Raw genomic sequence first — 27,827 nt, 5'->3', positions numbered from 1 at the left:
TTTATATATATATATAAAGAACAGTGGAGCTGTGTAAGGATATCGGCCTTTAAAAGGATTAAAATCCCTGAAATATCATTAATAATCCATCTGTAGATTTAAAAGACTGAGCTGTTTGAAGTGGAATAAATTATTTCCTTTATATAATATTTATATAATATTTTTGCAGAAGTTTTTTGGTAATTTGGGAGAAACTCGTCAGGACATTAAAAAAAAAAAACCTTTTAAAGGAGTAAAATAAAAGGTTCAAACCAGCTAACTTAAGTTTTTAGTACATTGTAGGACATTTTCTGATTGTAAAATAAACACATTTGAAACCTTATTTTGGTGGAAAAATGATGGAATAGAATTCACACTCTCACTAACATCAAAAAAGGTTTGAATACTTATTTTTATTACCTGAAATGATTCATTCTTGGGTATCTGACGGCCTCACTGTGGTTTCCTATGAGCACCAACTCTCTCAGAGGGTCTGGAGACGTCTGGAGTTTCTTTAGTGGTAAATGACAGCTCGAAGAGGCTGAAAGTCACAGTGACTCATGCACGGGCAGACCTGATTGGACCACAGGATTGTTGAAGACGTGAATCAGAGTCAGGAGGACTTCACTGTGGATGAGGAGCCGGAGGTCTCTAACTGCAGGCGTAGCGCGTCTCCTCTGTGGCCGACGCTTCCCGTCTGTGATGTAGGAAAAGACGACGCGCCCACCTGCTCAGAAGCTGGAACACCTGCAGACGGGCGGCGGGAAGAAGCCACGTGATGTTAGAAACACTTTAAAATGCAAACAGATCCACCAGAGAGGATTTACTGACAAGCTAAAGGAGAAGCAAACAGTTAAACTGCCTTTAACCACCAGGCTGGTGTGTTACTGCCTTCAGTTATCAGGCCCCTCTCTGTGGAACCAGCTGCCAGTTTGGGAGGCAGAGCCTTCAGTTATCAGGCCCCTCTCTGTGGAACCAGCTGCCAGTTTGGGAGGCAGAGCCTTCAGTTATCAGGCCCCTCTCTGTGGGACCAGCTGCCAGTTTGGGAGGCAGAGCCTTCAGTTATCAGGCCCCTCTCTGTGGAACCAGCTGCCAGTTTGGGAGGCAGAGCCTTCAGTTATCAGGCCCCTCTCTGTGGAACCAGCTGCCAGTTTGGGAGGCAGAGCCTTCAGTTATCAGGCCCCTCTCTGTGGAACCAGCTGCCAGTTTGGGAGGCAGAGCCTTCAGTTATCAGGCCCCTCTCTGTGGAACCAGCTGCCAGTTTGGGAGGCAGAGCCTTCAGTTATCAGGCCCCTCTCTGTGGAACCAGCTGCCAGTTTGGGAGGCAGAGCCTTCAGTTATCAGGCCCCTCTCTGTGGAACCAGCTGCCAGTTTGGGAGGCAGAGCCTTCAGTTATCAGGCCCCTCTCTGTGGAACCAGCTGCCAGTTTGGGAGGCAGAGCCTTCAGTTATCAGGCCCCTCTCTGTGGGACCAGCTGCCAGTTTGGGAGGCAGAGCCTTCAGTTATCAGATGTGTGGCATGAATAAACCGGACCTTGGACACACTTATAAAAATAAAAACCTTGTTCAAAAACACATGCATTCCATAGTTTTTAAGAGGTTTAGATGGTTAAAATCATGGCACCATGACTGTCTTTTAGATATCAAAGTGAAATATTTAACTTTTTTGTGATACAGTGGAAACCGCTTATAGTGATCACGTTGGTCCAGAGCCCATTTGAACACTATAAGCGGTTGATTACTAAAACCGGATTTGTATTATTTTATTTTTTTTGCCATTTTATTTTTTACTCTCTTGATTCCTTTCTGGACGTCTGCTTCTGCCTCGCTAGCTAAGGTAACGGGTTGACACCGGGCACCAAGCCGAGATGCTGCGGCGAAGCTTGGCGTTCCTCAGGCTACCTTGTGTAGTCTAATTAAGCAACGAGAGACCGTCATGAATGCTAATGACGGAAAAAGAAAACGACGGCGCCCGGGAAAAGCACCTGAGGAATGCCAAGCTTCGCCGCAGCATTTCGTTGGCTCGTTTTTGGTAATTTGTCATACGCCTTGAGGAGACTAGATTTTCATTCAGAGAAAATTACTTCCTTTTTCCAGCCATGATTCGCGCGCTTGCTGCCCGGTGTCAACTCGTTACGTTAGCTAGCGAGGCAGAAGCAGACATCCAGAAAGGAATCAAGGGAGTAAAAAATAAAATAGCTACACGTAGTTTTAAAATTATTTTTTCACATGTTTACATTCATAAAATGGCCCAAAATGAACATTATAAGCAGATTTCTTGATTACTATAAACGAATTATTTAAACAGCATTTGTATAGAAATGATTTCGTCCCAAGCCTTTTGATCTATATAAGCGGTTGATTACTACATCCGTGACCACTATAAGCGGTTTCCACTGTACCGATGAGTCAGCAGCAGCTGACCAACGAGTTAAAATAAAGTTAAATGTGTTTCCTGTCACACGAACAGCTTCCTGAGTGTTTTTAAGTTATTTCTATCAAAGTTCGGCTGGGAACTGACCCCTCGACTCAAATGAGAACGTAAGAGAAATGGCAGAAACTCAAAGAGTCGCTCACCGTCCTGCTCCGCCGTCCTCGGCTGATGATGCGTTTCCTGTCAGCGGAGGAGATGCGTGTGTGGAGCTGCAGGTTGTAGAGGAACAAGACTCGCTTCTTCTCCCTCTGACAGAAAAACAGACGCAGGATTTTACATTATTCTACAGTATTTTAACAGACGCAGGACAGATTCACTCTGAAAGCATCTACGGTGTGAACAACAGACGCATTAAAACAAAATCCAACGTAGAGACATGCTTTTTAAAGGAGAACAAAAGTCTCAGAAACGAGTTTTAACAAAGTCGGTTTCACTGCAGAAGACAGAAATCAACTTTGGGCTAAAACCAGCAGAAACAAACATCTCAGTTTGATCTCTTATGTCTTATTCTCGTGCTTTTAGACTCGACGGAGCATGAAATCTTCAAAGGTTTGGTTCAGATACCTTCTCTGTCAGCAGTGAGGATTTTCTATCCTCTGCTCGTCTCTTGTGGGGGTTCCACAGGGCTCAGTTCTTGGCCCTCTTCTCTCCTTATTTGCCCTCGCTTGGTTCCACACATTTCATTCCACGACTGTCAGATTGTTGTGTCAGACGGTTAATTAAAGGGTCATTAAAGCCTGAATGGATTTTAACTGCCTGAACTTTAAAGAAAAAAAGACATAAATGATGGTTTTCGGTTTTTAAAATCCCTCCTGAAAACGCATCTCTTCTTCTTGGCTTTCGACTCTCTGTAACTTAACATCATCTTAATTTTTGTTCTGTTTATTGTATGGCAGCTATTTAAACTCCTGTTTTATTTATTTGAATTCATTTCTTCTGGACTTTGCTTCACATCAGTTGTTTTAAAGGTGCTTTATGAATAAAAGATGGATTGGATTTTACGGTGTTCGTGCAGCTCAGAAGGACCAAAATAACTGAAACATTAAGTTTAAAAGGGATATTTAGCTCGATGTGTTCTGCATTCAGTTTAATTTATTGTCAGCTTTTACGGGGATTTGTTCTGCATCCTTAAAGACAGTTTTTTTACCACCGAAAGAAAAAACGACCGGTTTCATTTGAAGAAGAGGTTCAGAAGTTAAACTTAAAGAAGCTCGTCTGCTTTATTTAAAGTTGTTAGAAGAAAGAAGCTGACGAGGAACTGGAGCTTTAACGTCATGATTCACTGTAAAAGTGAAGCTTATTTCCAAAGGGATTAAAAGCAGAATGGACCCGTGTTTTAACCATGAAGTCTGCTGTGAATCAGCTTGGACTCACTTCCTGATCTCACACACAGCAGCTCGCTCGGCCCACATGTTTCCTGGTTCCCTCCCCTTCAGATTTGCAGCTCATGATGGGTGTAACCAACAGGAAGTGAACCGACCGGTTCTGTTCTCTGCACAGACACATGACTTGTAGATCAGAGCTCAGACTGGTTTCAGGTTTCAGGAAGTGAAACTCACGGAGTCGCTGATCTGAGAGGAGAAATGGCTCAGAAAGGAGTTCAGCTGGACCCAGAAAGCTTCTCCTGTTCGATCTGCCTGGACCTGCTGAAGGATCCGGTGGCTATTCCCTGTGGACACAGCTACTGCATGAGCTGTGTTAAAGCCCACTGGGATGGAGAGGATCAGAAGGGGATCCACAGCTGCCCTCAGTGCAGGGAAACCTTCATACCGAGGCCTGTCCTGGGGAAAAACACCCTGTTAGCTGATTTAGTGGAGCAGCTGAAGAAGACTGGACTCCGTGCTGCTCCTGCTGATCACTGCTATGCTGGAGCTGAAGATGTGGCCTGTGATGTCTGCTCTGGGAGGAAGCTGAAAGCCGCCAAGTCCTGTTTATTCTGCCTGGCCTCTTACTGTGAGGAACACCTTCAGCCTCATTATGATTCAGCTCCATTCAGGAAACACAAGCTGGTGGAGCCCTCCAAGAAGCTCCAGGAGAACATCTGCTCTGATCACGGTGAGGTGATGAAGATGTTCTGCCGTACCGATCAGAAGTGCATCTGTTATCTCTGCTCTGTGGAGGAACATAAAGGCCACGACACAGTGTCAGCTGCAGCAGAAAGGACTGAGAGGCAGAGAGAGCTGGAGGGGAGTCAGCAGCAGATCCAGCAGAGAATCCAGGACGCAGAGAAAGATGTGAAGCTGCTTCAGCAGCAGCTGGAGGCCATCCATCGGTCTGCTGATAAAACAGAGGAGCACAGCCAGAAGATCTTCAGCCAGCTGATCCGTCTCCTCCAGAAAAGAAGCTCTGATGTGAAGCAGCAGATCAGATCCCAGCAGGAAGCCGAAGGGAGTCGAGTCAAAGAGCTTCAGGAGAAGCTGGAGCAGGAGATCACTGAGCTGAAGAGGAAAGATGCTGAGCTGAAGCAGCTCTCACACACAGAGGATCACAGCCAGTTTCTGCACAGCTGGCCCTCAGTGGCAGCACTCAGGGGGGCTACACACTCATCCAGCATCCAGATCCGTCCTCTGAGGCACTTTGAGGATGTGACAGCAGCTGTGTCAGAGCTCAGAGAGAAACTACAGGACATCCTGAGAGAGGAATGGGCCAACATCTCACTGAGAGTCGCTGAAGGGGATGTTTTACTGTCACAGCCAGGACCAGAACCAGGACCAGAACCAGGACCAGAGAGCAGAACTGGATTCTTAAGATATTCATGTGAAATCACACTAGATCCAAACACAGCAAACACACCGCTGTTACTGTCAGAGGGGAACAGAAAAGTGACGGTTATGAAACATCTTCAGTCTTATTCTGATCATCCAGACAGATTCACTAACAGGTTTCAGGTCCTGAGCAGAGAGAGTCTGACTGGACGTTGTTACTGGGAGATGGAGATGAGAGGAGAAGGAGTTCATGTAGCAGTCGCATACAAGAACATCAGCAGAGCAGGAAGTGGGAGAGAATGTGAATTTGGATTTAATGACAAATCTTGGGCATTATATTATTACTCAAACAGGTATGAATTTTGGTACAACAACATAGAAACCTCCATCTCAGGTCCTCAGTCCTCCAAAGTCGGAGTGTACCTGGATCACAGAGCAGGTATTCTGTCCTTCTACAGCGTCTCTGGAACCATGACTCTCCTCCACAGAGTCCAGACCACATTCACTCAGCCGCTATGTGCTGGGATCAGGATGTTTTATCCTCCTGGATCCTCAGCAGAGTTTGTGTAAAGTGGAATAAATGTATTCAGTCAGCTTGTTGCTGACAGCTGGTTGCTGTGATGTCTCTGCTGCTCTGCTGTTTATTTGCTGCTGTTTCCTGTGTCTGTGCAGCCATGGAGGATATCACTGCTGATCAGGAGTTTGATTCACAGAAATATTTCTCCACGTGAAAGTCTAAACTTCTCTGAGCTCTAAACATCAGTCGGATCCTGGTGTCGGTGTGTCTGTATGTTGTTGTTTCTCTTCCACTTCATGGAGCCCAACAGAGGAGTCAGCAGACCTTCCTTTATCACAGACTCTTTTCAGATCTCATCACTTTGGAAATGGGAAATAATTCTGGAGTTACACTGACTTTGATTTGTTCCAGAGATCAAATGTTGTTGCTGTTTTCTGAACCGACCAACAGATGAGGACGTCTGTTCTGAGGTGTTCAGAAACAGAATCAGGAGATCCTCCATCAGCTTTAATGTGAGAACCAGCCAAGATTTCCACAGCAAACACGACTCTGAAGGAAGGAACAAAGTGTTTTCTTTTGTCTTCATTTCAGAGTTTCTGTGGAATCTGATGGAGAAAATGTCAAACTGATACGAGGGTCTAACTGAGGCAGTTTTCCTGTAACAGCACAAAGTATAGAGTTCATGTTCAGAGCAGGAAACATTTGTCCTTTTGACTTTCTTCAATAAAACAGCTTCATCACAGAGAAACAAGTCCAGATTTCTTTGATTAGATCTGATCTGCATGCTTCAGATGATCGGTTATTATTCTGGGAGCTCTGTTGTTCGGATATTTCTTCTTTAACAAAGAAGAAACGTTTTCTTCAGCAGATAAAAACAAGACGAGAACCAGGAAACAGGTGAGAATAAGACCAGGAAACAGGTGAGAATGAGACCAGGAAACAGGTGAGACTGAGACCAGGAAACAGGTGAGAATGAGACCAGGAAACATGTGAGAATGAGACCAGGAAACAGGTGAGAATAAGACCAGGAAACAGGTGAGAATAAGACCAGGAAACTGGTGAGAATAAGACCAGGAAACAGGTGAGAATAAGACCAGGAAACAGGTGAGACTGAGACCAGGAAACAGGTGAGAATAAGACCAGGAAACAGGTGAGAATGAGACCAGGAAACAGGTGAGAATAAGACCAGGAAACAGGTGAGAATAAGACCAGGAAACAGGTGAGAATGAGACCAGGAAACAGGTGAGAATGAGACCAGGAAACAGGTGAGAATGAGACCAGGAAACAGGTGAGAATGAGACCAGGAAACAGGTGAGACTGAGACCAGGAAACAGGTGAGAATGAGACCAGGAAACAGGTGAGAATAAGACCAGGAAACAGGTGAGACTGAGACCAGGAAACAGGTGCGAATGAGACCAGGAAACAGGTGAGAATAAGACCAGGAAACAGGTGAGAATAAGACCAGGAAACAGGTGAGAATGAGACCAGGAAACAGGTGAGAATAAGACCAGGAAACAGGTGAGAATGAGACCAGGAAACAGGTGAGAATAAGACCAGGAAACAGGTGAGAATGAGACCAGGAAACAGGTGAGACTGAGACCAGGAAACAGGTGAGAATAAGACCAGGAAACAGGTGAGAATGAGACCCGGAAACAGGTGAGACTGAGACCAGGAAACAGGTGAGAATAAGACCAGGAAACAGGTGAGACTGAGACCAGGAAACAGGTGCGAATGAGACCAGGAAACAGGTGAGAATAAGACCAGGAAACAGGTGAGACTGAGACCAGGAAACAGGTGAGACTGAGACCAGGAAACAGGTGAGACTGAGACCAGGAAACAGGTGAGAATGAGACCAGGAAACAGGTGAGAATGAGACCAGGAAACAGGTGAGAATGAGACCAGGAAACAGGTGAGAATAAGACCAGGAAACAGGTGAGAATAAGACCAGGAAACAGGTGAGAATGAGACCAGGAAACAGGTGAGACTGAGACCAGGAAACAGGTGAGAATAAGACCAGGAAACAGGTGAGAATGAGACCAGGAAACAGGTGAGAATAAGACCAGGAAACAGGTAAGAATAAGACCAGGACACAGGTGAGAATGAGACCAGGAAACAGGTGAGACTGAGACCAGGAAACAGGTGAGAATAAGACCAGGAAACAGGTGAGACTGAGACCAGGAAACAGGTGCGAATGAGACCAGGAAACAGGTGAGAATAAGACCAGGAAACAGGTGAGAATGAGACCAGGAAACAGGTGAGACTGAGACCAGGAAACAGGTGAGACTGAGAACAGGAAACAGGTGAGAATGAGACCAGGAAACAGGTGAGAATGAGACCAGGAAACAGGTGAGAATAAGACCAGGAAACAGGTGAGAATGAGACCAGGAAACAGGTGAGAATAAGACCAGGAAACAGGTGAGAATAAGACCAGGAAACAGGTGAGAATGAGACCAGGAAACAGGTGAGACTGAGACCAGGAAACAGGTGAGACTGAGAACAGGAAACAGGTGAGAATGAGACCAGGAAACAGGTGAGAATGAGACCAGGAAACAGGTGAGAATGAGACCAGGAAACAGGTGAGAATAAGACCAGGAAACAGGTGAGAATGACACCAGGAAACAGGTGAGAATAAGACCAGGAAACAGGTGAGAATAAGACCAGGAAACAGGTGAGAATGAGACCAGGAAACAGGTGAGACTGAGACCAGGAAACAGGTGAGAATATTACCAGGAAACAGGTGAGAATGAGACCAGGAAACAGGTGAGAATGAGACCAGGAAACAGGTGAGAATGAGACCAGGAAACAGGTGAGAATGAGACCAGGAAACAGGTGAGAATAAGACCAGGAAACAGGTGAGAATGAGACCAGGAAACAGGTGAGAATGAGACCAGGAAACAGGTGAGAATGAGACCAGGAAACAGGTGAGAATGAGACCAGGAAACAGGTGAGACTGAGACCAGGAAACAGGTGCGAATGAGACCAGGAAACAGGTGAGAATGAGACCAGGAAACAGGTGAGAATAAGACCAGGAAACAGGTGAGACTGAGACCAGGAAACAGGTGAGACTGAGACCAGGAAACAGGTGAGACTGAGACCAGGATACAGGTGAGAATGAGACCAGGAAACAGGTGAGACTGAGACCAGGAAACAGGTGCGAATGAGACCAGGAAACAGGTGAGAATGAGACCAGGAAACAAGTGAAAATAAGACCAGGAAACAGGTGAGACTGAAACCAGGAAACAGGTGAGACTGAGACCAGGAAACAGGTGAGACTGAGACCAGGAAACAGGTGAGAATGAGACCAGGAAACAGGTGAGACTGAGACCAGGAAACAGGTGCGAATGAGACCAGGAAACAGGTGAGAATGAGACCAGGAAAAAGGTGAGAATGAGACCAGGAAACAGGTGAGAATGAGACCAGGAAACAGGTGAGAATGAGACCAGGAAACAGGTGAGAATGAGACCAGGAAACAGGTGAGAATGAGACCAGGAAACAGGTGAGAATGAGACCAGGAAACAGGTGAGAATGAGACCAGGAAACAGGTGAGAATAAGACCAGGAAACAGGTGAGAATGAGACCAGGAAACAGGTGAGACTGAGACCAGGAAACAGGTGAGAATAAGACCAGGAAACAGGTGAGAATGAGAACAGGAAACAGGTGAGAATGAGACCCGGAAACAGGTGAGAATGAGACCAGGAAACAGGTGAGAATAAGACCAGGAAACAGGTGAGAATGAGACCCGGAAACAGGTGAGAATGAGACCAGGAAACAGGTGAGAATAAGACCAGGAAACAGGTGAGAATGAGACCAGGAAACAGGTGAGAATGAGACCAGGAAACAGGTGAGAATGAGACCAGGAAACAGGTGAGAATAAGACCAGGAAACAGGTGAGAATGAGACCAGGAAACAGGTGAGACTGAGACCAGGAAACAGGTGAGACTGAGACCAGGAAACAGGTGAGACTGAGACCAGGAAACAGGTGAGAATGAGACCAGGAAACATGTGAGACTGAGAACAGGAAACAGGTGAGAATAAGACCAGGAAACAGGTGAGAATGAGACCAGGAAACAGGTGAGAATGAGACCAGGAAACAGGTGAGAATAAGACCAGGAAACAGGTGAGAATAAGACCAGGAAACAGGTGAGAATGAGACCAGGAAACAGGTGAGACTGAGACCAGGAAACAGGTGAGAATAAGACCAGGAAACAGGTGAGAATGAGACCAGGAAACAGGTGAGAATAAGACCAGGAAACAGGTGAGAATAAGACCAGGAAACAGGTGAGAATGAGACCAGGAAACAGGTGAGACTGAGACCAGGAAACAGGTGAGAATAAGACCAGGAAACAGGTGAGACTGAGACCAGGAAACAGGTGCGAATGAGACCAGGAAACAGGTGAGAATGAGACCAGGAAACAGGTGAGAATGAGACCAGGAAACAGGTGAGAATAAGACCAGGAAACAGGTGAGAATGAGACCAGGAAACAGGTGAGACTGAGACCAGGAAACAGGTGAGAATGAGACCAGGAAACAGGTGAGAATGAGACCAGGAAACAGGTGAGAATGAGACCAGGAAACAGGTGAGAATGAGACCAGGAAACAGGTGAGAATAAGACCAGGAAACAGGTGAGAATGAGACCAGGAAACAGGTGAGAATAAGACCAGGAAACAGGTGAGAATAAGACCAGGAAACAGGTGAGAATGAGACCAGGAAACAGGTGAGACTGAGACCAGGAAACAGGTGAGAATAAGACCAGGAAACAGGTGAGAATGAGACCAGGAAACAGGTGAGAATGAGACCAGGAAACAGGTGCGAATGAGACCAGGAAACAGGTGAGAATGAGACCAGGAAACAGGTGAGAATAAGACCAGGAAACAGGTGAGAATGAGACCAGGAAACAGGTGAGACTGAGACCAGGAAACAGGTGAGAATAAGACCAGGAAACAGGTGAGAATGAGACCAGGAAACAGGTGAGAATGAGACCAGGAAACAGGTGAGAATAAGACCAGGAAACAGGTGAGAATGAGACCAGGAAACAGGTGAGAATGAGACCAGGAAACAGGTGAGAATAAGACCAGGAAACAGGTGAGACTGAGAACAGGAAACAGGTGAGAATAAGACCAGGAAACAGGTGAGAATGAGAACAGGAAACAGGTGAGAATGAGACCAGGAAACAGGTGAGAATAAGACCAGGAAACAGGTGAGAATGAGACCAGGAAACAGGTGAGAATGAGACCAGGAAACAGGTGAGAATGAGACCAGGAAACAGGTGAGAATGAGACCAGGAAACAGGTGAGAATGAGACCAGGAAACAGGTGAGAATGAGACCAGGAAACAGGTGAGACTGAGACCAGGAAACAGGTGCGAATGAGACCAGGAAACAGGTGAGAATGAGACCAGGAAACAGGTGAGAATGAGACCAGGAAACAGGTGAGAATAAGACCAGGAAACAGGTGAGACTGAGACCAGGAAACAGGTGAGACTGAGACCAGGAAACAGGTGAGACAGACCAGGATACAGGTGAGAATGAGACCAGGAAACAGGTGAGACTGAGACCAGGAAACAGGTGCGAATGAGACCAGGAAACAGGTGAGAATGAGACCAGGAAACAAGTGAGAATAAGACCAGGAAACAGGTGAGACTGAAACCAGGAAACAGGTGAGACTGAGACCAGGAAACAGGTGAGACTGAGACCAGGAAACAGGTGAGAATGAGACCAGGAAACAGGTGAGACTGAGACCAGGAAACAGGTGAGAATGAGACCAGGAAACAGGTGAGACTGAGACCAGGAAACAGGTGAGAATGAGACCAGGAAACAGGTGAGAATGAGACCAGGAAACAGGTGAGAATGAGACCAGGAAACAGGTGAGAATGAGACCAGGAAACAGGTGAGACTGAGACCAGGAAACAGGTGAGACTGAGACCAGGAAACAGGTGAGACTGAGACCAGGAAACAGGTGAGAATGAGACCAGGAAACAGGTGAGACTGAGACCAGGAAACAGGTGCGAATGAGACCAGGAAACAGGTGAGAATGAGACCAGGAAATAGGTGAGAATGAGACCAGGAAACAGGTGAGAATGAGACCAGGAAACAGGTGAGAATGAGACCAGGAAACAGGTGAGAATGAGACCAGGAAACAGGTGAGAATGAGACCAGGAAACAGGTGAGAATGAGACCAGGAAACAGGTGAGAATAAGACCAGGAAACAGGTGAGAATGAGACCAGGAAACAGGTGAGAATGAGACCAGGAAACAGGTGAGAATAAGACCAGGAAACAGGTGAGAATGAGAACAGGAAACAGGTGAGAATGAGACCCGGAAACAGGTGAGAATGAGACCAGGAAACAGGTGAGAATAAGACCAGGAAACAGGTGAGAATGAGACCAGGAAACAGGTGAGAATGAGACCAGGAAACAGGTGAGAATGAGACCAGGAAACAGGTGAGAATGAGACCAGGAAACAGGTGAGAATGAGACCAGGAAACAGGTGAGAATAAGACCAGGAAACAGGTGAGAATGAGACCAGGAAACAGGTGAGAATGAGACCAGGAAACAGGTGAGAATAAGACCAGGAAACAGGTGAGAATGAGACCCGGAAACAGGTGAGAATGAGACCAGGAAACAGGTGAGAATAAGACCAGGAAACAGGTGAGAATGAGACCCGGAAACAGGTGAGAATGAGACCAGGAAACAGGTGAGAATAAGACCAGGAAACAGGTGAGAATGAGACCAGGAAACAGGTGAGAATGAGACCAGGAAACAGGTGAGAATGAGACCAGGAAACAGGTGAGAATAAGACCAGGAAACAGGTGCGAATGAGACCAGGAAACAGGTGAGAATGAGACCAGGAAAAAGGTGAGAATGAGACCAGGAAACAGGTGAGAATGAGACCAGGAAACAGGTGAGAATGAGACCAGGAAACAGGTGAGAATGAGACCAGGAAACAGGTGAGAATGAGACCAGGAAACAGGTGAGAATGAGACCAGGAAACAGGTGAGAATGAGACCAGGAAACAGGTGAGAATAAGACCAGGAAACAGGTGAGAATGAGACCAGGAAACAGGTGAGACTGAGACCAGGAAACAGGTGAGAATAAGACCAGGAAACAGGTGAGAATGAGAACAGGAAACAGGTGAGAATGAGACCCGGAAACAGGTGAGAATGAGACCAGGAAACAGGTGAGAATAAGACCAGGAAACAGGTGAGAATGAGACCCGGAAACAGGTGAGAATGAGACCAGGAAACAGGTGAGAATGAGACCAGGAAACAGGTGAGAATGAGACCAGGAAACAGGTGAGAATGAGACCAGGAAACAGGTGAGAATGAGACCAGGAAACAGGTGAGAATAAGACCAGGAAACAGGTGAGAATGAGACCAGGAAACAGGTGAGACTGAGACCAGGAAACAGGTGAGACTGAGACCAGGAAACAGGTGAGACTGAGACCAGGAAACAGGTGAGAATGAGACCAGGAAACATGTGAGACTGAGAACAGGAAACAGGTGAGAATAAGACCAGGAAACAGGTGAGAATGAGACCAGGAAACAGGTGAGAATAAGACCAGGAAACAGGTGAGAATAAGACCAGGAAACAGGTGAGAATGAGACCAGGAAACAGGTGAGACTGAGACCAGGAAACAGGTGAGAATAAGACCAGGAAACAGGTGAGAATGAGACCAGGAAACAGGTGAGAATAAGACCAGGAAACAGGTGAGAATAAGACCAGGAAACAGGTGAGAATGAGACCAGGAAACAGGTGAGACTGAGACCAGGAAACAGGTGAGAATAAGACCAGGAAACAGGTGAGACTGAGACCAGGAAACAGGTGCGAATGAGACCAGGAAACAGGTGAGAATGAGACCAGGAAACAGGTGAGAATGAGACCAGGAAACAGGTGAGAATAAGACCAGGAAACAGGTGAGAATGAGACCAGGAAACAGGTGAGACTGAGACCAGGAAACAGGTGAGAATGAGACCAGGAAACAGGTGAGAATGAGACCAGGAAACAGGTGAAAATGAGACCAGGAAACAGGTGAGAATGAGACCAGGAAACAGGTGAGAATAAGACCAGGAAACAGGTGAGAATGAGACCAGGAAACAGGTGAGAATAAGACCAGGAAACAGGTGAGAATAAGACCAGGAAACAGGTGAGAATGAGACCAGGAAACAGGTGAGACTGAGACCAGGAAACAGGTGAGAATAAGACCAGGAAACAGGTGAGAATGAGACCAGGAAACAGGTGCGAATGAGACCAGGAAACAGGTGCGAATGAGACCAGGAAACAGGTGAGAATGAGACCAGGAAACAGGTGAGAATAAGACCAGGAAACAGGTGAGAATGAGACCAGGAAACAGGTGAGACTGAGACCAGGAAACAGGTGAGAATAAGACCAGGAAACAGGTGAGAATGAGACCAGGAAACAGGTGAGAATGAGACCAGGAAACAGGTGAGAATAAGACCAGGAAACAGGTGAGAATGAGACCAGGAAACAGGTGAGAATGAGACCAGGAAACAGGTGAGAATAAGACCAGGAAACAGGTGAGACTGAGAACAGGAAACAGGTGAGAATAAGACCAGGAAACAGGTGAGAATGAGAACAGGAAACAGGTGAGAATGAGACCAGGAAACAGGTGAGAATAAGACCAGGAAACAGGTGAGAATGAGACCAGGAAACAGGTGAGAATGAGACCAGGAAACAGGTGAGAATGAGACCAGGAAACAGGTGAGAATGAGACCAGGACACAGGTGAGAATGAGACCAGGAAACAGGTGAGAATGAGACCAGGAAACAGGTGCGAATGAGACCAGGAAACAGGTGAGAATGAGACCAGGAAACAGGTGAGAATGAGACCAGGAAACAGGTGAGAATAAGACCAGGAAACAGGTGAGACTGAGACCAGGAAACAGGTGAGACTGAGACCAGGAAACAGGTGAGACTGAGACCAGGATACAGGTGAGAATGAGACCAGGAAACAGGTGAGACTGAGACCAGGAAACAGGTGCGAATGAGACCAGGAAACAGGTGAGAATGAGACCAGGAAACAGGTGAGAATGAGACCAGGAAACAGGTGAGACTGAGACCAGGAAACAGGTGCGAATGAGACCAGGAAACAGGTGAGAATGAGACCAGGAAACAGGTGAGAATGAGACCAGGAAACAGGTGAGAATGAGACCAGGAAACAGGTGAGAATGAGACCAGGAAACAGGTGAGAATGAGACCAGGAAACAGGTGAGACTGAGACCAGGAAACAGGTGAGACTGAGACCAGGAAACAGGTGAGAATGAGACCAGGAAACAGGTGAGACTGAGACCAGGAAACAGGTGCGAATGAGACCAGGAAACAGGTGAGAATGAGACCAGGAAATAGGTGAGAATGAGACCAGGAAACAGGTGAGAATAAGACCAGGAAACAGGTGAGAATGAGACCCGGAAACAGGTGAGAATGAGACCAGGAAACAGGTGAGAATAAGACCAGGAAACAGGTGAGAATGAGACCAGGAAACAGGTGAGAATGAGACCAGGAAACAGGTGAGAATGAGACCAGGAAACAGGTGAGAATAAGACCAGGAAACAGGTGCGAATGAGACCAGGAAACAGGTGAGAATGAGACCAGGAAAAAGGTGAGAATGAGACCAGGAAACAGGTGAGAATGAGACCAGGAAACAGGTGAGAATGAGACCAGGAAACAGGTGAGAATGAGACCAGGAAACAGGTGAGAATGAGACCAGGAAACAGGTGAGAATGAGACCAGGAAACAGGTGAGAATGAGACCAGGAAACAGGTGAGAATAAGACCAGGAAACAGGTGAGAATGAGACCAGGAAACAGGTGAGACTGAGACCAGGAAACAGGTGAGAATAAGACCAGGAAACAGGTGAGAATGAGAACAGGAAACAGGTGAGAATGAGACCCGGAAACAGGTGAGAATGAGACCAGGAAACAGGTGAGAATAAGACCAGGAAACAGGTGAGAATGAGACCCGGAAACAGGTGAGAATGAGAACAGGAAACAGGTGAGAATAAGACCAGGAAACAGGTGAGAATGAGACCAGGAAACAGGTGAGAATGAGACCAGGAAACAGGTGAGAATGAGACCAGGAAACAGGTGAGAATAAGACCAGGAAACAGGTGAGAATGAGACCAGGAAACAGGTGAGACTGAGACCAGGAAACAGGTGAGACTGAGACCAGGAAACAGGTGAGAATGAGACCAGGAAACATGTGAGACTGAGAACAGGAAACAGGTGAGAATAAGACCAGGAAACAGGTGAGAATGAGACCAGGAAACAGGTGAGAATGAGACCAGGAAACAGGTGAGAATAAGACCAGGAAACAGGTGAGAATAAGACCAGGAAACAGGTGAGAATGAGACCAGGAAACAGGTGAGACTGAGACCAGGAAACAGGTGAGAATAAGACCAGGAAACAGGTGAGAATGAGACCAGGAAACAGGTGAGAATAAGACCAGGAAACAGGTGAGAATAAGACCAGGAAACAGGTGAGAATGAGACCAGGAAACAGGTGAGACTGAGACCAGGAAACAGGTGAGAATAAGACCAGGAAACAGGTGAGACTGAGACCAGGAAACAGGTGCGAATGAGACCAGGAAACAGGTGAGAATGAGACCAGGAAACAGGTGAGAATGAGACCAGGAAACAGGTGAGAATAAGACCAGGAAACAGGTGAGAATGAGACCAGGAAACAGGTGAGACTGAGACCAGGAAACAGGTGAGAATGAGACCAGGAAACAGGTGAGAATGAGACCAGGAAACAGGTGAGAATGAGACCAGGAAACAGGTGAGAATGAGACCAGGAAACAGGTGAGAATGAGACCAGGAAACAGGTGAGAATGAGACCAGGAAATAGGTGAGAATAAGACCAGGAAACAGGTGAGACTGAGAACAGGAAACAGGTGAGAATAAGACCAGGAAACAGGTGAGAATGAGAACAGGAAACAGGTGAGAATGAGACCAGGAAACAGGTGAGAATAAGACCAGGAAACAGGTGAGAATGAGACCAGGAAACAGGTGAGAATGAGACCAGGAAACAGGTGAGAATGAGACCAGGAAACAGGTGAGAATGAGACCAGGAAACAGGTGAGACTGAGACCAGGAAACAGGTGCGAATGAGACCAGGAAACAGGTGAGAATGAGACCAGGAAACAGGTGAGAATGAGACCAGGAAACAGGTGAGAATAAGACCAGGAAACAGGTGAGACTGAGACCAGGAAACAGGTGAGACTGAGACCAGGAAACAGGTGAGACTGAGACCAGGATACAGGTGAGAATGAGACCAGGAAACAGGTGAGACTGAGACCAGGAAACAGGTGCGAATGAGACCAGGAAACAGGTGAGAATGAGACCAGGAAACAAGTGAGAATAAGACCAGGAAACAGGTGAGACTGAAACCAGGAAACAGGTGAGACTGAGACCAGGAAACAGGTGAGACTGAGACCAGGAAACAGGTGAGACTGAGACCAGGAAACAGGTGAGAATGAGACCAGGAAACAGGTGAGAATGAGACCAGGAAACAGGTGAGAATGAGACCAGGAAACAGGTGAGAATGAGACCAGGAAACAGGTGAGAATGAGACCAGGAAACAGGTGAGACTGAGACCAGGAAACAGGTGAGACTGAGACCAGGAAACAGGTGAGAATGAGACCAGGAAACAGGTGAGACTGAGACCAGGAAACAGGTGCGAATGAGACCAGGAAACAGGTGAGAATGAGACCAGGAAACAGGTGAGAATGAGACCAGGAAACAGGTGAGAATGAGACCAGGAAACAGGTGAGAATGAGACCAGGAAACAGGTGAGAATGAGACCAGGAAACAGGTGAGAATGAGACCAGGAAACAGGTGAGAATGAGACCAGGAAACAGGTGAGAATAAGACCAGGAAACAGGTGAGAATGAGACCAGGAAACAGGTGAGACTGAGACCAGGAAACAGGTGAGAATAAGACCAGGAAACAGGTGAGAATGAGACCAGGAAACAGGTGAGAATGAGACCAGGAAACAGGTGAGAATGAGACCAGGAAACAGGTGAGAATAAGACCACGAAACAGGTGAGAATGAGACCAGGAAACAGGTGAGAATGAGACCAGGAAACAGGTGATAATGAGACCAGGAAACAGGTGAGAATGAGACCAGGAAACAGGTGAGAATGAGACCAGGAAACAGGTGAGAATAAGACCAAGAAACAGGTGAGACTGAGACCAGGAAACATGTGAGACTGAGAACAGGAAACAGGTGAGAATAAGACCAGGAAACAGGTGAGAATGAGACCAGGAAACAGGTGAGAATGAGACCAGGAAACAGGTGAGAATGAGACCAGGAAACAGGTGAGAATAAGACCAGGAAACAGGTGAGAATGAGACCAGGAAACAGGTGAGAATGAGACCAGGAAACAGGTGAGAATGAGACCAGGAAACAGGTGAGAATGAGACCAGGAAACAGGTGAGAATGAGACCAGGAAACAGGTGAGAATGAGACCAGGAAACAGGTGAGAATGAGACCAGGAAACAGGTGAGAATGAGACCAGGAAACAGGTGAGAATGAGACCAGGAAACAGGTGAGAATGAGACCAGGAAACGGGTGAGAATGAGACCAGGAAACAGGTGACAATAAGACCAGGAAACAGGTGAGAATGAGACCAGGAAACAGGTGAGAATGAGACCAAGAAACAGGTGAGAATGAGACCAGGAAACAGGTGAGAATGAGACCAGGAAACAGGTGAGAATAAAACCAGGAAACAGGTGAGAATGAGACCAGGAAACAGGTGAGACAGACCAGGAAACAGGTGAGAATAAGACCAGGAAACAGGTGAGAATAAGACCAGGAAACAGGTGAGAATAAGACCAGGAAACAGGTGAGAATGAGACCAGGAAACAGGTGACAATAAGACCAGGAAATAGGTGAGAATGAGACCAGGAAACAGGTGAGAATGAGACCAGGAAACAGGTGAGAATGAGACCAGGAAACAGGTGAGAATGAGACCAGGAAACAGGTGAGAATGAGACCAGGAAACAGGTGAGACTAAAACCAGGAAACAGGTGAGAATGAGACCAGGAAACAGGTGAGACAGACCAGGAAACAGGTGAGAATAAGACCAGGAAACAGGTGAGAATGAGAACAGGAAACAGGTGAGAATGAGACCAGGAAACAGGTGAGAATGAGACCAGGAAACAGGTGAGAATAAGACCAGGAAACAGGTGAGAATGAGACCAGGAAACAGGTGAGAATAAGACCAGGAAACAGGTGAGAATAAGACCAGGAAACAGGTGAGACTGAGACCAGGAAACAGGTGAGAATAAGACCAGGAAACAGGTGAGAATGAGAACAGGAAACAGGTGAGAATGAGACCAGGAAACAGGTGAGAATGAGACCAGGAAACAGGTGAGACTGAGACCAGGAAACAGGTGAGAATAAGACCAGGAAACAGGTGAGAATGAGACCAGGAAACAGGTGAGAATAAGACCAGGAAACAGGTGAGAATAAGACCAGGAAACAGGTGAGAATGAGACCAGGAAACAGGTGAGACTGAGACCAGGAAACAGGTGAGAATAAGACCAGGAAACAGGTGAGACTGAGACCAGGAAACAGGTGCGAATGAGACCAGGAAACAGGTGAGAATGAGACCAGGAAACAGGTGAGAATGAGACCAGGAAACAGGTGAGAATAAGACCAGGAAACAGGTGAGAATGAGACCAGGAAACAGGTGAGACTGAGACCAGGAAACAGGTGAGAATGAGACCAGGAAACAGGTGAGAATGAGACCAGGAAACAGGTGAGAATGAGACCAGGAAACAGGTGAGAATGAGACCAGGAAACAGGTGAGAATAAGACCAGGAAACAGGTGAGAATGAGACCAGGAAACAGGTGAGAATAAGACCAGGAAACAGGTGAGAATAAGACCAGGAAACAGGTGAGAATGAGACCAGGAAACAGGTGAGACTGAGACCAGGAAACAGGTGAGAATAAGACCAGGAAACAGGTGAGAATGAGACCAGGAAACAGGTGAGAATGAGACCAGGAAACAGGTGCGAATGAGACCAGGAAACAGGTGAGAATGAGACCAGGAAACAGGTGAGAATAAGACCAGGAAACAGGTGAGAATGAGACCAGGAAACAGGTGAGACTGAGACCAGGAAACAGGTGAGAATAAGACCAGGAAACAGGTGAGAATGAGACCAGGAAACAGGTGAGAATGAGACCAGGAAACAGGTGAGAATAAGACCAGGAAACAGGTGAGAATGAGACCAGGAAACAGGTGAGAATGAGACCAGGAAACAGGTGAGAATAAGACCAGGAAACAGGTGAGACTGAGAACAGGAAACAGGTGAGAATAAGACCAGGAAACAGGTGAGAATGAGAACAGGAAACAGGTGAGAATGAGACCAGGAAACAGGTGAGAATAAGACCAGGAAACAGGTGAGAATGAGACCAGGAAACAGGTGAGAATGAGACCAGGAAACAGGTGAGAATGAGACCAGGAAACAGGTGAGAATGAGACCAGGAAACAGGTGAGAATGAGACCAGGAAACAGGTGAGAATGAGACCAGGAAACAGGTGAGACTGAGACCAGGAAACAGGTGCGAATGAGACCAGGAAACAGGTGAGAATGAGACCAGGAAACAGGTGAGAATGAGACCAGGAAACAGGTGAGAATAAGACCAGGAAACAGGTGAGACTGAGACCAGGAAACAGGTGAGACTGAGACCAGGAAACAGGTGAGACAGACCAGGATACAGGTGAGAATGAGACCAGGAAACAGGTGAGACTGAGACCAGGAAACAGGTGCGAATGAGACCAGGAAACAGGTGAGAATGAGACCAGGAAACAAGTGAGACTGAAACCAGGAAACAGGTGAGACTGAGACCAGGAAACAGGTGAGACTGAGACCAGGAAACAGGTGAGAATGAGACCAGGAAACAGGTGAGACTGAGACCAGGAAACAGGTGAGAATGAGACCAGGAAACAGGTGAGAATGAGACCAGGAAACAGGTGAGAATGAGACCAGGAAACAGGTGAGAATGAGACCAGGAAACAGGTGAGACTGAGACCAGGAAACAGGTGAGACTGAGACCAGGAAACAGGTGAGAATGAGACCAGGAAACAGGTGAGACTGAGACCAGGAAACAGGTGCGAATGAGACCAGGAAACAGGTGAGAATGAGACCAGGAAATAGGTGAGAATGAGACCAGGAAACAGGTGAGAATGAGACCAGGAAACAGGTGAGAATGAGACCAGGAAACAGGTGAGAATGAGACCAGGAAACAGGTGAGAATGAGACCAGGAAACAGGTGAGAATGAGACCAGGAAACAGGTGAGAATAAGACCAGGAAACAGGTGAGAATGAGACCAGGAAACAGGTGAGAATGAGACCAGGAAACAGGTGAGAATAAGACCAGGAAACAGGTGAGAATGAGAACAGGAAACAGGTGAGAATGAGACCCGGAAACAGGTGAGAATGAGACCAGGAAACAGGTGAGAATAAGACCAGGAAACAGGTGAGAATGAGACCCGGAAACAGGTGAGAATGAGACCAGGAAACAGGTGAGAATAAGACCAGGAAACAGGTGAGAATGAGACCAGGAAACAGGTGAGAATGAGACCAGGAAACAGGTGAGAATGAGACCAGGAAACAGGTGAGAATGAGACCAGGAAACAGGTGCGAATGAGACCAGGAAACAGGTGAGAATGAGACCAGGAAAAAGGTGAGAATGAGACCAGGAAACAGGTGAGAATGAGACCAGGAAACAGGTGAGAATGAGACCAGGAAACAGGTGAGAATGAGACCAGGAAACAGGTGAGAATGAGACCAGGAAACAGGTGAGAATGAGACCAGGAAACAGGTGAGAATGAGACCAGGAAACAGGTGAGAATAAGACCAGGAAACAGGTGAGAATGAGACCAGGAAACAGGTGAGACTGAGACCAGGAAACAGGTGAGAATAAGACCAGGAAACAGGTGAGAATGAGACCAGGAAACAGGTGAGAATGAGACCCGGAAACAGGTGAGAATGAGACCAGGAAACAGGTGAGAATAAGACCAGGAAACAGGTGAGAATGAGACCCGGAAACAGGTGAGAATGAGACCAGGAAACAGGTGAGAATAAGACCAGGAAACAGGTGAGAATGAGACCAGGAAACAGGTGAGAATGAGACCAGGAAACAGGTGAGAATGAGACCAGGAAACAGGTGAGAATAAGACCAGGAAACAGGTGAGAATGAGACCAGGAAACAGGTGAGACTGAGACCAGGAAACAGGTGAGACTGAGACCAGGAAACAGGTGAGACTGAGACCAGGAAACAGGTGAGAATGAGACCAGGAAACATGTGAGACTGAGAACAGGAAACAGGTGAGAATAAGACCAGGAAACAGGTGAGAATGAGACCAGGAAACAGGTGAGAATGAGACCAGGAAACAGGTGAGAATAAGACCAGGAAACAGGTGAGAATAAGACCAGGAAACAGGTGAGAATGAGACCAGGAAACAGGTGAGACTGAGACCAGGAAACAGGTGAGAATAAGACCAGGAAACAGGTGAGAATGAGACCAGGAAACAGGTGAGAATAAGACCAGGAAACAGGTGAGAATAAGACCAGGAAACAGGTGAGAATGAGACCAGGAAACAGGTGAGACTGAGACCAGGAAACAGGTGAGAATAAGACCAGGAAACAGGTGAGACTGAGACCAGGAAACAGGTGCGAATGAGACCAGGAAACAGGTGAGAATGAGACCAGGAAACAGGTGAGAATGAGACCAGGAAACAGGTGAGAATAAGACCAGGAAACAGGTGAGAATGAGACCAGGAAACAGGTGAGACTGAGACCAGGAAACAGGTGAGAATGAGACCAGGAAACAGGTGAGAATGAGACCAGGAAACAGGTGAGAATGAGACCAGGAAACAGGTGAGAATGAGACCAGGAAACAGGTGAGAATAAGACCAGGAAACAGGTGAGAATGAGACCAGGAAACAGGTGAGAATAAGACCAGGAAACAGGTGAGAATAAGACCAGGAAACAGGTGAGAATGAGACCAGGAAACAGGTGAGACTGAGACCAGGAAACAGGTGAGAATAAGACCAGGAAACAGGTGAGAATGAGACCAGGAAACAGGTGAGAATGAGACCAGGAAACAGGTGCGAATGAGACCAGGAAACAGGTGAGAATGAGACCAGGAAACAGGTGAGAATAAGACCAGGAAACAGGTGAGAATGAGACCAGGAAACAGGTGAGACTGAGACCAGGAAACAGGTGAGAATAAGACCAGGAAACAGGTGAGAATGAGACCAGGAAACAGGTGAGAATGAGACCAGGAAACAGGTGAGAATAAGACCAGGAAACAGGTGAGAATGAGACCAGGAAACAGGTGAGAATGAGACCAGGAAACAGGTGAGAATAAGACCAGGAAACAGGTGAGACTGAGAACAGGAAACAGGTGAGAATAAGACCAGGAAACAGGTGAGAATGAGAACAGGAAACAGGTGAGAATGAGACCAGGAAACAGGTGAGAATAAGACCAGGAAACAGGTGAGAATGAGACCAGGAAACAGGTGAGAATGAGACCAGGAAACAGGTGAGAATGAGACCAGGAAACAGGTGAGAATGAGACCAGGAAACAGGTGAGAATGAGACCAGGAAACAGGTGAGACTGAGACCAGGAAACAGGTGCGAATGAGACCAGGAAACAGGTGAGAATGAGACCAGGAAACAGGTGAGAATGAGACCAGGAAACAGGTGAGAATAAGACCAGGAAACAGGTGAGACTGAGACCAGGAAACAGGTGAGACTGAGACCAGGAAACAGGTGAGACTGAGACCAGGATACAGGTGAGAATGAGACCAGGAAACAGGTGAGACTGAGACCAGGAAACAGGTGCGAATGAGACCAGGAAACAGGTGAGAATGAGACCAGAAAACAAGTGAGAATAAGACCAGGAAACAGGTGAGACTGAAACCAGGAAACAGGTGAGACTGAGACCAGGAAACAGGTGAGACTGAGACCAGGAAACAGGTGAGAATGAGACCAGGAAACAGGTGAGACTGAGACCAGGAAACAGGTGCGAATGAGACCAGGAAACAGGTGAGAATGAGACCAGGAAACAGGTGAGAATGAGACCAGGAAACAGGTGAGAATGAGACCAGGAAACAGGTGAGAATGAGACCAGGAAACAGGTGAGAATGAGACCAGGAAACAGGTGAGACTGAGACCAGGAAACAGGTGAGACTGAGACCAGGAAACAGGTGAGAATGAGACCAGGAAACAGGTGAGACTGAGACCAGGAAACAGGTGCGAATGAGACCAGGAAACAGGTGAGAATGAGACCAGGAAATAGGTGAGAATGAGACCAGGAAACAGGTGAGAATAAGACCAGGAAACAGGTGAGAATGAGACCCGGAAACAGGTGAGAATGAGACCAGGAAACAGGTGAGAATAAGACCAGGAAACAGGTGAGAATGAGACCAGGAAACAGGTGAGAATGAGACCAGGAAACAGGTGAGAATGAGACCAGGAAACAGGTGAGAATAAGACCAGGAAACAGGTGCGAATGAGACCAGGAAACAGGTGAGAATGAGACCAGGAAAAAGGTGAGAATGAGACCAGGAAACAGGTGAGAATGAGACCAGGAAACAGGTGAGAATGAGACCAGGAAACAGGTGAGAATGAGACCAGGAAACAGGTGAGAATGAGACCAGGAAACAGGTGAGAATGAGACCAGGAAACAGGTGAGAATGAGACCAGGAAACAGGTGAGAATAAGACCAGGAAACAGGTGAGAATGAGACCAGGAAACAGGTGAGACTGAGACCAGGAAACAGGTGAGAATAAGACCAGGAAACAGGTGAGAATGAGAACAGGAAACAGGTGAGAATGAGACCCGGAAACAGGTGAGAATGAGACCAGGAAACAGGTGAGAATAAGACCAGGAAACAGGTGAGAATGAGACCCGGAAACAGGTGAGAATGAGAACAGGAAACAGGTGAGAATAAGACCAGGAAACAGGTGAGAATGAGACCAGGAAACAGGTGAGAATGAGACCAGGAAACAGGTGAGAATGAGACCAGGAAACAGGTGAGAATAAGACGAGGAAACAGGTGAGAATGAGACCAGGAAACAGGTGAGACTGAGACCAGGAAACAGGTGAGACTGAGACCAGGAAACAGGTGAGACTGAGACCAGGAAACAGGTGAGAATGAGACCAGGAAACATGTGAGACTGAGAACAGGAAACAGGTGAGAATAAGACCAGGAAACAGGTGAGAATGAGACCAGGAAACAGGTGAGAATGAGACCAGGAAACAGGTGAGAATAAGACCAGGAAACAGGTGAGAATAAGACCAGGAAACAGGTGAGAATGAGACCAGGAAACAGGTGAGACTGAGACCAGGAAACAGGTGAGAATAAGACCAGGAAACAGGTGAGAATGAGACCAGGAAACAGGTGAGAATAAGACCAGGAAACAGGTGAGAATAAGACCAGGAAACAGGTGAGAATGAGACCAGGAAACAGGTGAGACTGAGACCAGGAAACAGGTGAGAATAAGACCAGGAAACAGGTGAGACTGAGACCAGGAAACAGGTGCGAATGAGACCAGGAAACAGGTGAGAATGAGACCAGGAAACAGGTGAGAATGAGACCAGGAAACAGGTGAGAATAAGACCAGGAAACAGGTGAGAATGAGACCAGGAAACAGGTGAGACTGAGACCAGGAAACAGGTGAGAATGAGACCAGGAAACAGGTGAGAATGAGACCAGGAAACAGGTGAGAATGAGACCAGGAAACAGGTGAGAATGAGACCAGGAAACAGGTGAGAATGAGACCAGGAAACAGGTGAGAATGAGACCAGGAAACAGGTGAGAATAAGACCAGGAAACAGGTGAGAATGAGACCAGGAAACAGGTGAGACTGAGACCAGGAAACAGGTGAGACTGAGACCAGGAAACAGGTGAGAATAAGACCAGGAAACAGGTGAGAATGAGACCAGGAAACAGGTGCGAATGAGACCAGGAAACAGGTGAGAATGAGACCAGGAAACAGGTGAGAATAAGACCAGGAAACAGGTGAGAATGAGACCAGGAAACAGGTGAGACTGAGACCAGGAAACAGGTGAGAATAAGACCAGGAAACAGGTGAGAATGAGACCAGGAAACAGGTGAGAATGAGACCAGGAAACAGGTGAGAATAAGACCAGGAAACAGGTGAGAATGAGACCAGGAAACAGGTGAGAATGAGACCAGGAAACAGGTGAGAATGAGACCAGGAAACAGGTGAGAATGAGACCAGGAAACAGGTGAGACTGAGACCAGGAAACAGGTGAGACTGAGACCAGGAAACAGGTGAGAATGAGACCAGGAAACAGGTGAGACTGAGACCAGGAAACAGGTGCGAATGAGACCAGGAAACAGGTGAGAATGAGACCAGGAAATAGGTGAGAATAAGACCAGGAAACAGGTGAGACTGAGAACAGGAAACAGGTGAGAATAAGACCAGGAAACAGGTGAGAATGAGAACAGGAAACAGGTGAGAATGAGACCAGGAAACAGGTGAGAATAAGACCAGGAAACAGGTGAGAATGAGACCAGGAAACAGGTGAGAATGAGACCAGGAAACAGGTGAGAATGAGACCAGGAAACAGGTGAGAATGAGACCAGGAAACAGGTGAGAATGAGACCAGGAAACAGGTGAGACTGAGACCAGGAAACAGGTGCGAATGAGACCAGGAAACAGGTGAGAATGAGACCAGGAAACAGGTGAGAATGAGACCAGGAAACAGGTGAGAATAAGACCAGGAAACAGGTGAGACTGAGACCAGGAAACAGGTGAGACTGAGACCAGGAAACAGGTGAGACTGAGACCAGGATACAGGTGAGAATGAGACCAGGAAACAGGTGAGACTGAGACCAGGAAACAGGTGCGAATGAGACCAGGAAACAGGTGAGAATGAGACCAGGAAACAAGTGAGAATAAGACCAGGAAACAGGTGAGACTGAAACCAGGAAACAGGTGAGACTGAGACCAGGAAACAGGTGAGACTGAGACCAGGAAACAGGTGAGACTGAGACCAGGAAACAGGTGAGAATGAGACCAGGAAACAGGTGAGAATGAGACCAGGAAACAGGTGAGAATGAGACCAGGAAACAGGTGAGAATGAGACCAGGAAACAGGTGAGAATGAGACCAGGAAACAGGTGAGACTGAGACCAGGAAACAGGTGAGACTGAGACCAGGAAACAGGTGAGAATGAGACCAGGAAACAGGTGAGACTGAGACCAGGAAACAGGTGCGAATGAGACCAGGAAACAGGTGAGAATGAGACCAGGAAACAGGTGAGAATGAGACCAGGAAACAGGTGAGAATGAGACCAGGAAACAGGTGAGAATGAGACCAGGAAACAGGTGAGAATGAGACCAGGAAACAGGTGAGAATGAGACCAGGAAACAGGTGAGAATGAGACCAGGAAACAGGTGAGAATGAGACCAGGAAACAGGTGAGAATAAGACCAGGAAACAGGTGAGAATGAGACCAGGAAACAGGTGAGACTGAGACCAGGAAACAGGTGAGAATAAGACCAGGAAACAGGTGAGAATGAGACCAGGAAACAGGTGAGAATGAGACCAGGAAACAGGTGAGAATGAGACCAGGAAACAGGTGAGAATAAGACCACGAAACAGGTGAGAATGAGACCAGGAAACAGGTGAGAATGAGACCAGGAAACAGGTGAGAATAAGACCAGGAAACAGGTGAGAATGAGACCAGGAAACAGGTGAGAATGAGACCAGGAAACAGGTGAGAATAAGACCAAGAAACAGGTGAGACTGAGACCAGGAAACATGTGAGACTGAGAACAGGAAACAGGTGAGAATAAGACCAGGAAACAGGTGAGAATGAGACCAGGAAACAGGTGAGAATGAGACCAGGAAACAGGTGAGAATGAGACCAGGAAACAGGTGAGAATAAGACCAGGAAACAGGTGAGAATGAGACCAGGAAACAGGTGAGAATGAGACCAGGAAACAGGTGAGAATGAGACCAGGAAACAGGTGAGAATGAGACCAGGAAACAGGTGAGACTGAGACCAGGAAACAGGTGAGACTGAGACCAGGATACAGGTGAGAATGAGACCAGGAAACAGGTGAGACTGAGACCAGGAAACAGGTGCGAATGAGAACAGGAAACAGGTGAGAATGAGACCAGGAAACAAGTGAGA

General features: G+C 47.0%; 2 protein-coding genes across 2 annotated transcripts in view; one reads left to right on the top strand and one right to left on the bottom strand.

Moving 5' to 3' along the window:
* Positions 1–630: 630 nt before the first annotated feature.
* dcst1 (DC-STAMP domain containing 1) overlaps positions 631–27,827 on the bottom strand; it is a 64,756-nt gene continuing 37,559 nt past the window's right edge. Inside the window, exons 15-16 of the mRNA XM_075466534.1 lie at positions 2,556–2,660; positions 631–726 (exon numbers count right to left, since the gene is read on the bottom strand). Coding sequence (XP_075322649.1) covers positions 631–726; positions 2,556–2,660 — 201 coding nt within the window. The remainder of the gene's footprint in view (positions 727–2,555; positions 2,661–27,827) is intronic.
* LOC142380918 (tripartite motif-containing protein 16-like) lies at positions 3,973–6,369 on the top strand. The gene has a single exon (XM_075466862.1). The coding sequence runs from the start codon at positions 3,996–3,998 to the stop codon at positions 5,685–5,687; it is 1,692 nt and encodes a 563-aa protein (XP_075322977.1). The 5' UTR covers positions 3,973–3,995; the 3' UTR covers positions 5,688–6,369.

The sequence above is a fragment of the Odontesthes bonariensis genome, chromosome 5 (genome assembly GCF_027942865.1).
Source record: "Odontesthes bonariensis isolate fOdoBon6 chromosome 5, fOdoBon6.hap1, whole genome shotgun sequence".
Classification (NCBI taxonomy): Eukaryota; Metazoa; Chordata; class Actinopteri; order Atheriniformes; family Atherinopsidae; genus Odontesthes; species Odontesthes bonariensis.
Note: the sequence above shows the minus strand (reverse complement) of the source record. Positions and strands in the feature narration are given on the sequence as shown.

Coding starts and splice junctions, on each gene's coding strand:
- LOC142380918 (XM_075466862.1), top strand. CDS start 3,996: ATGGCTCAGAAAGGAGTTCAGCTGGACCCAGAAAGCTTCTCCTGTTCG.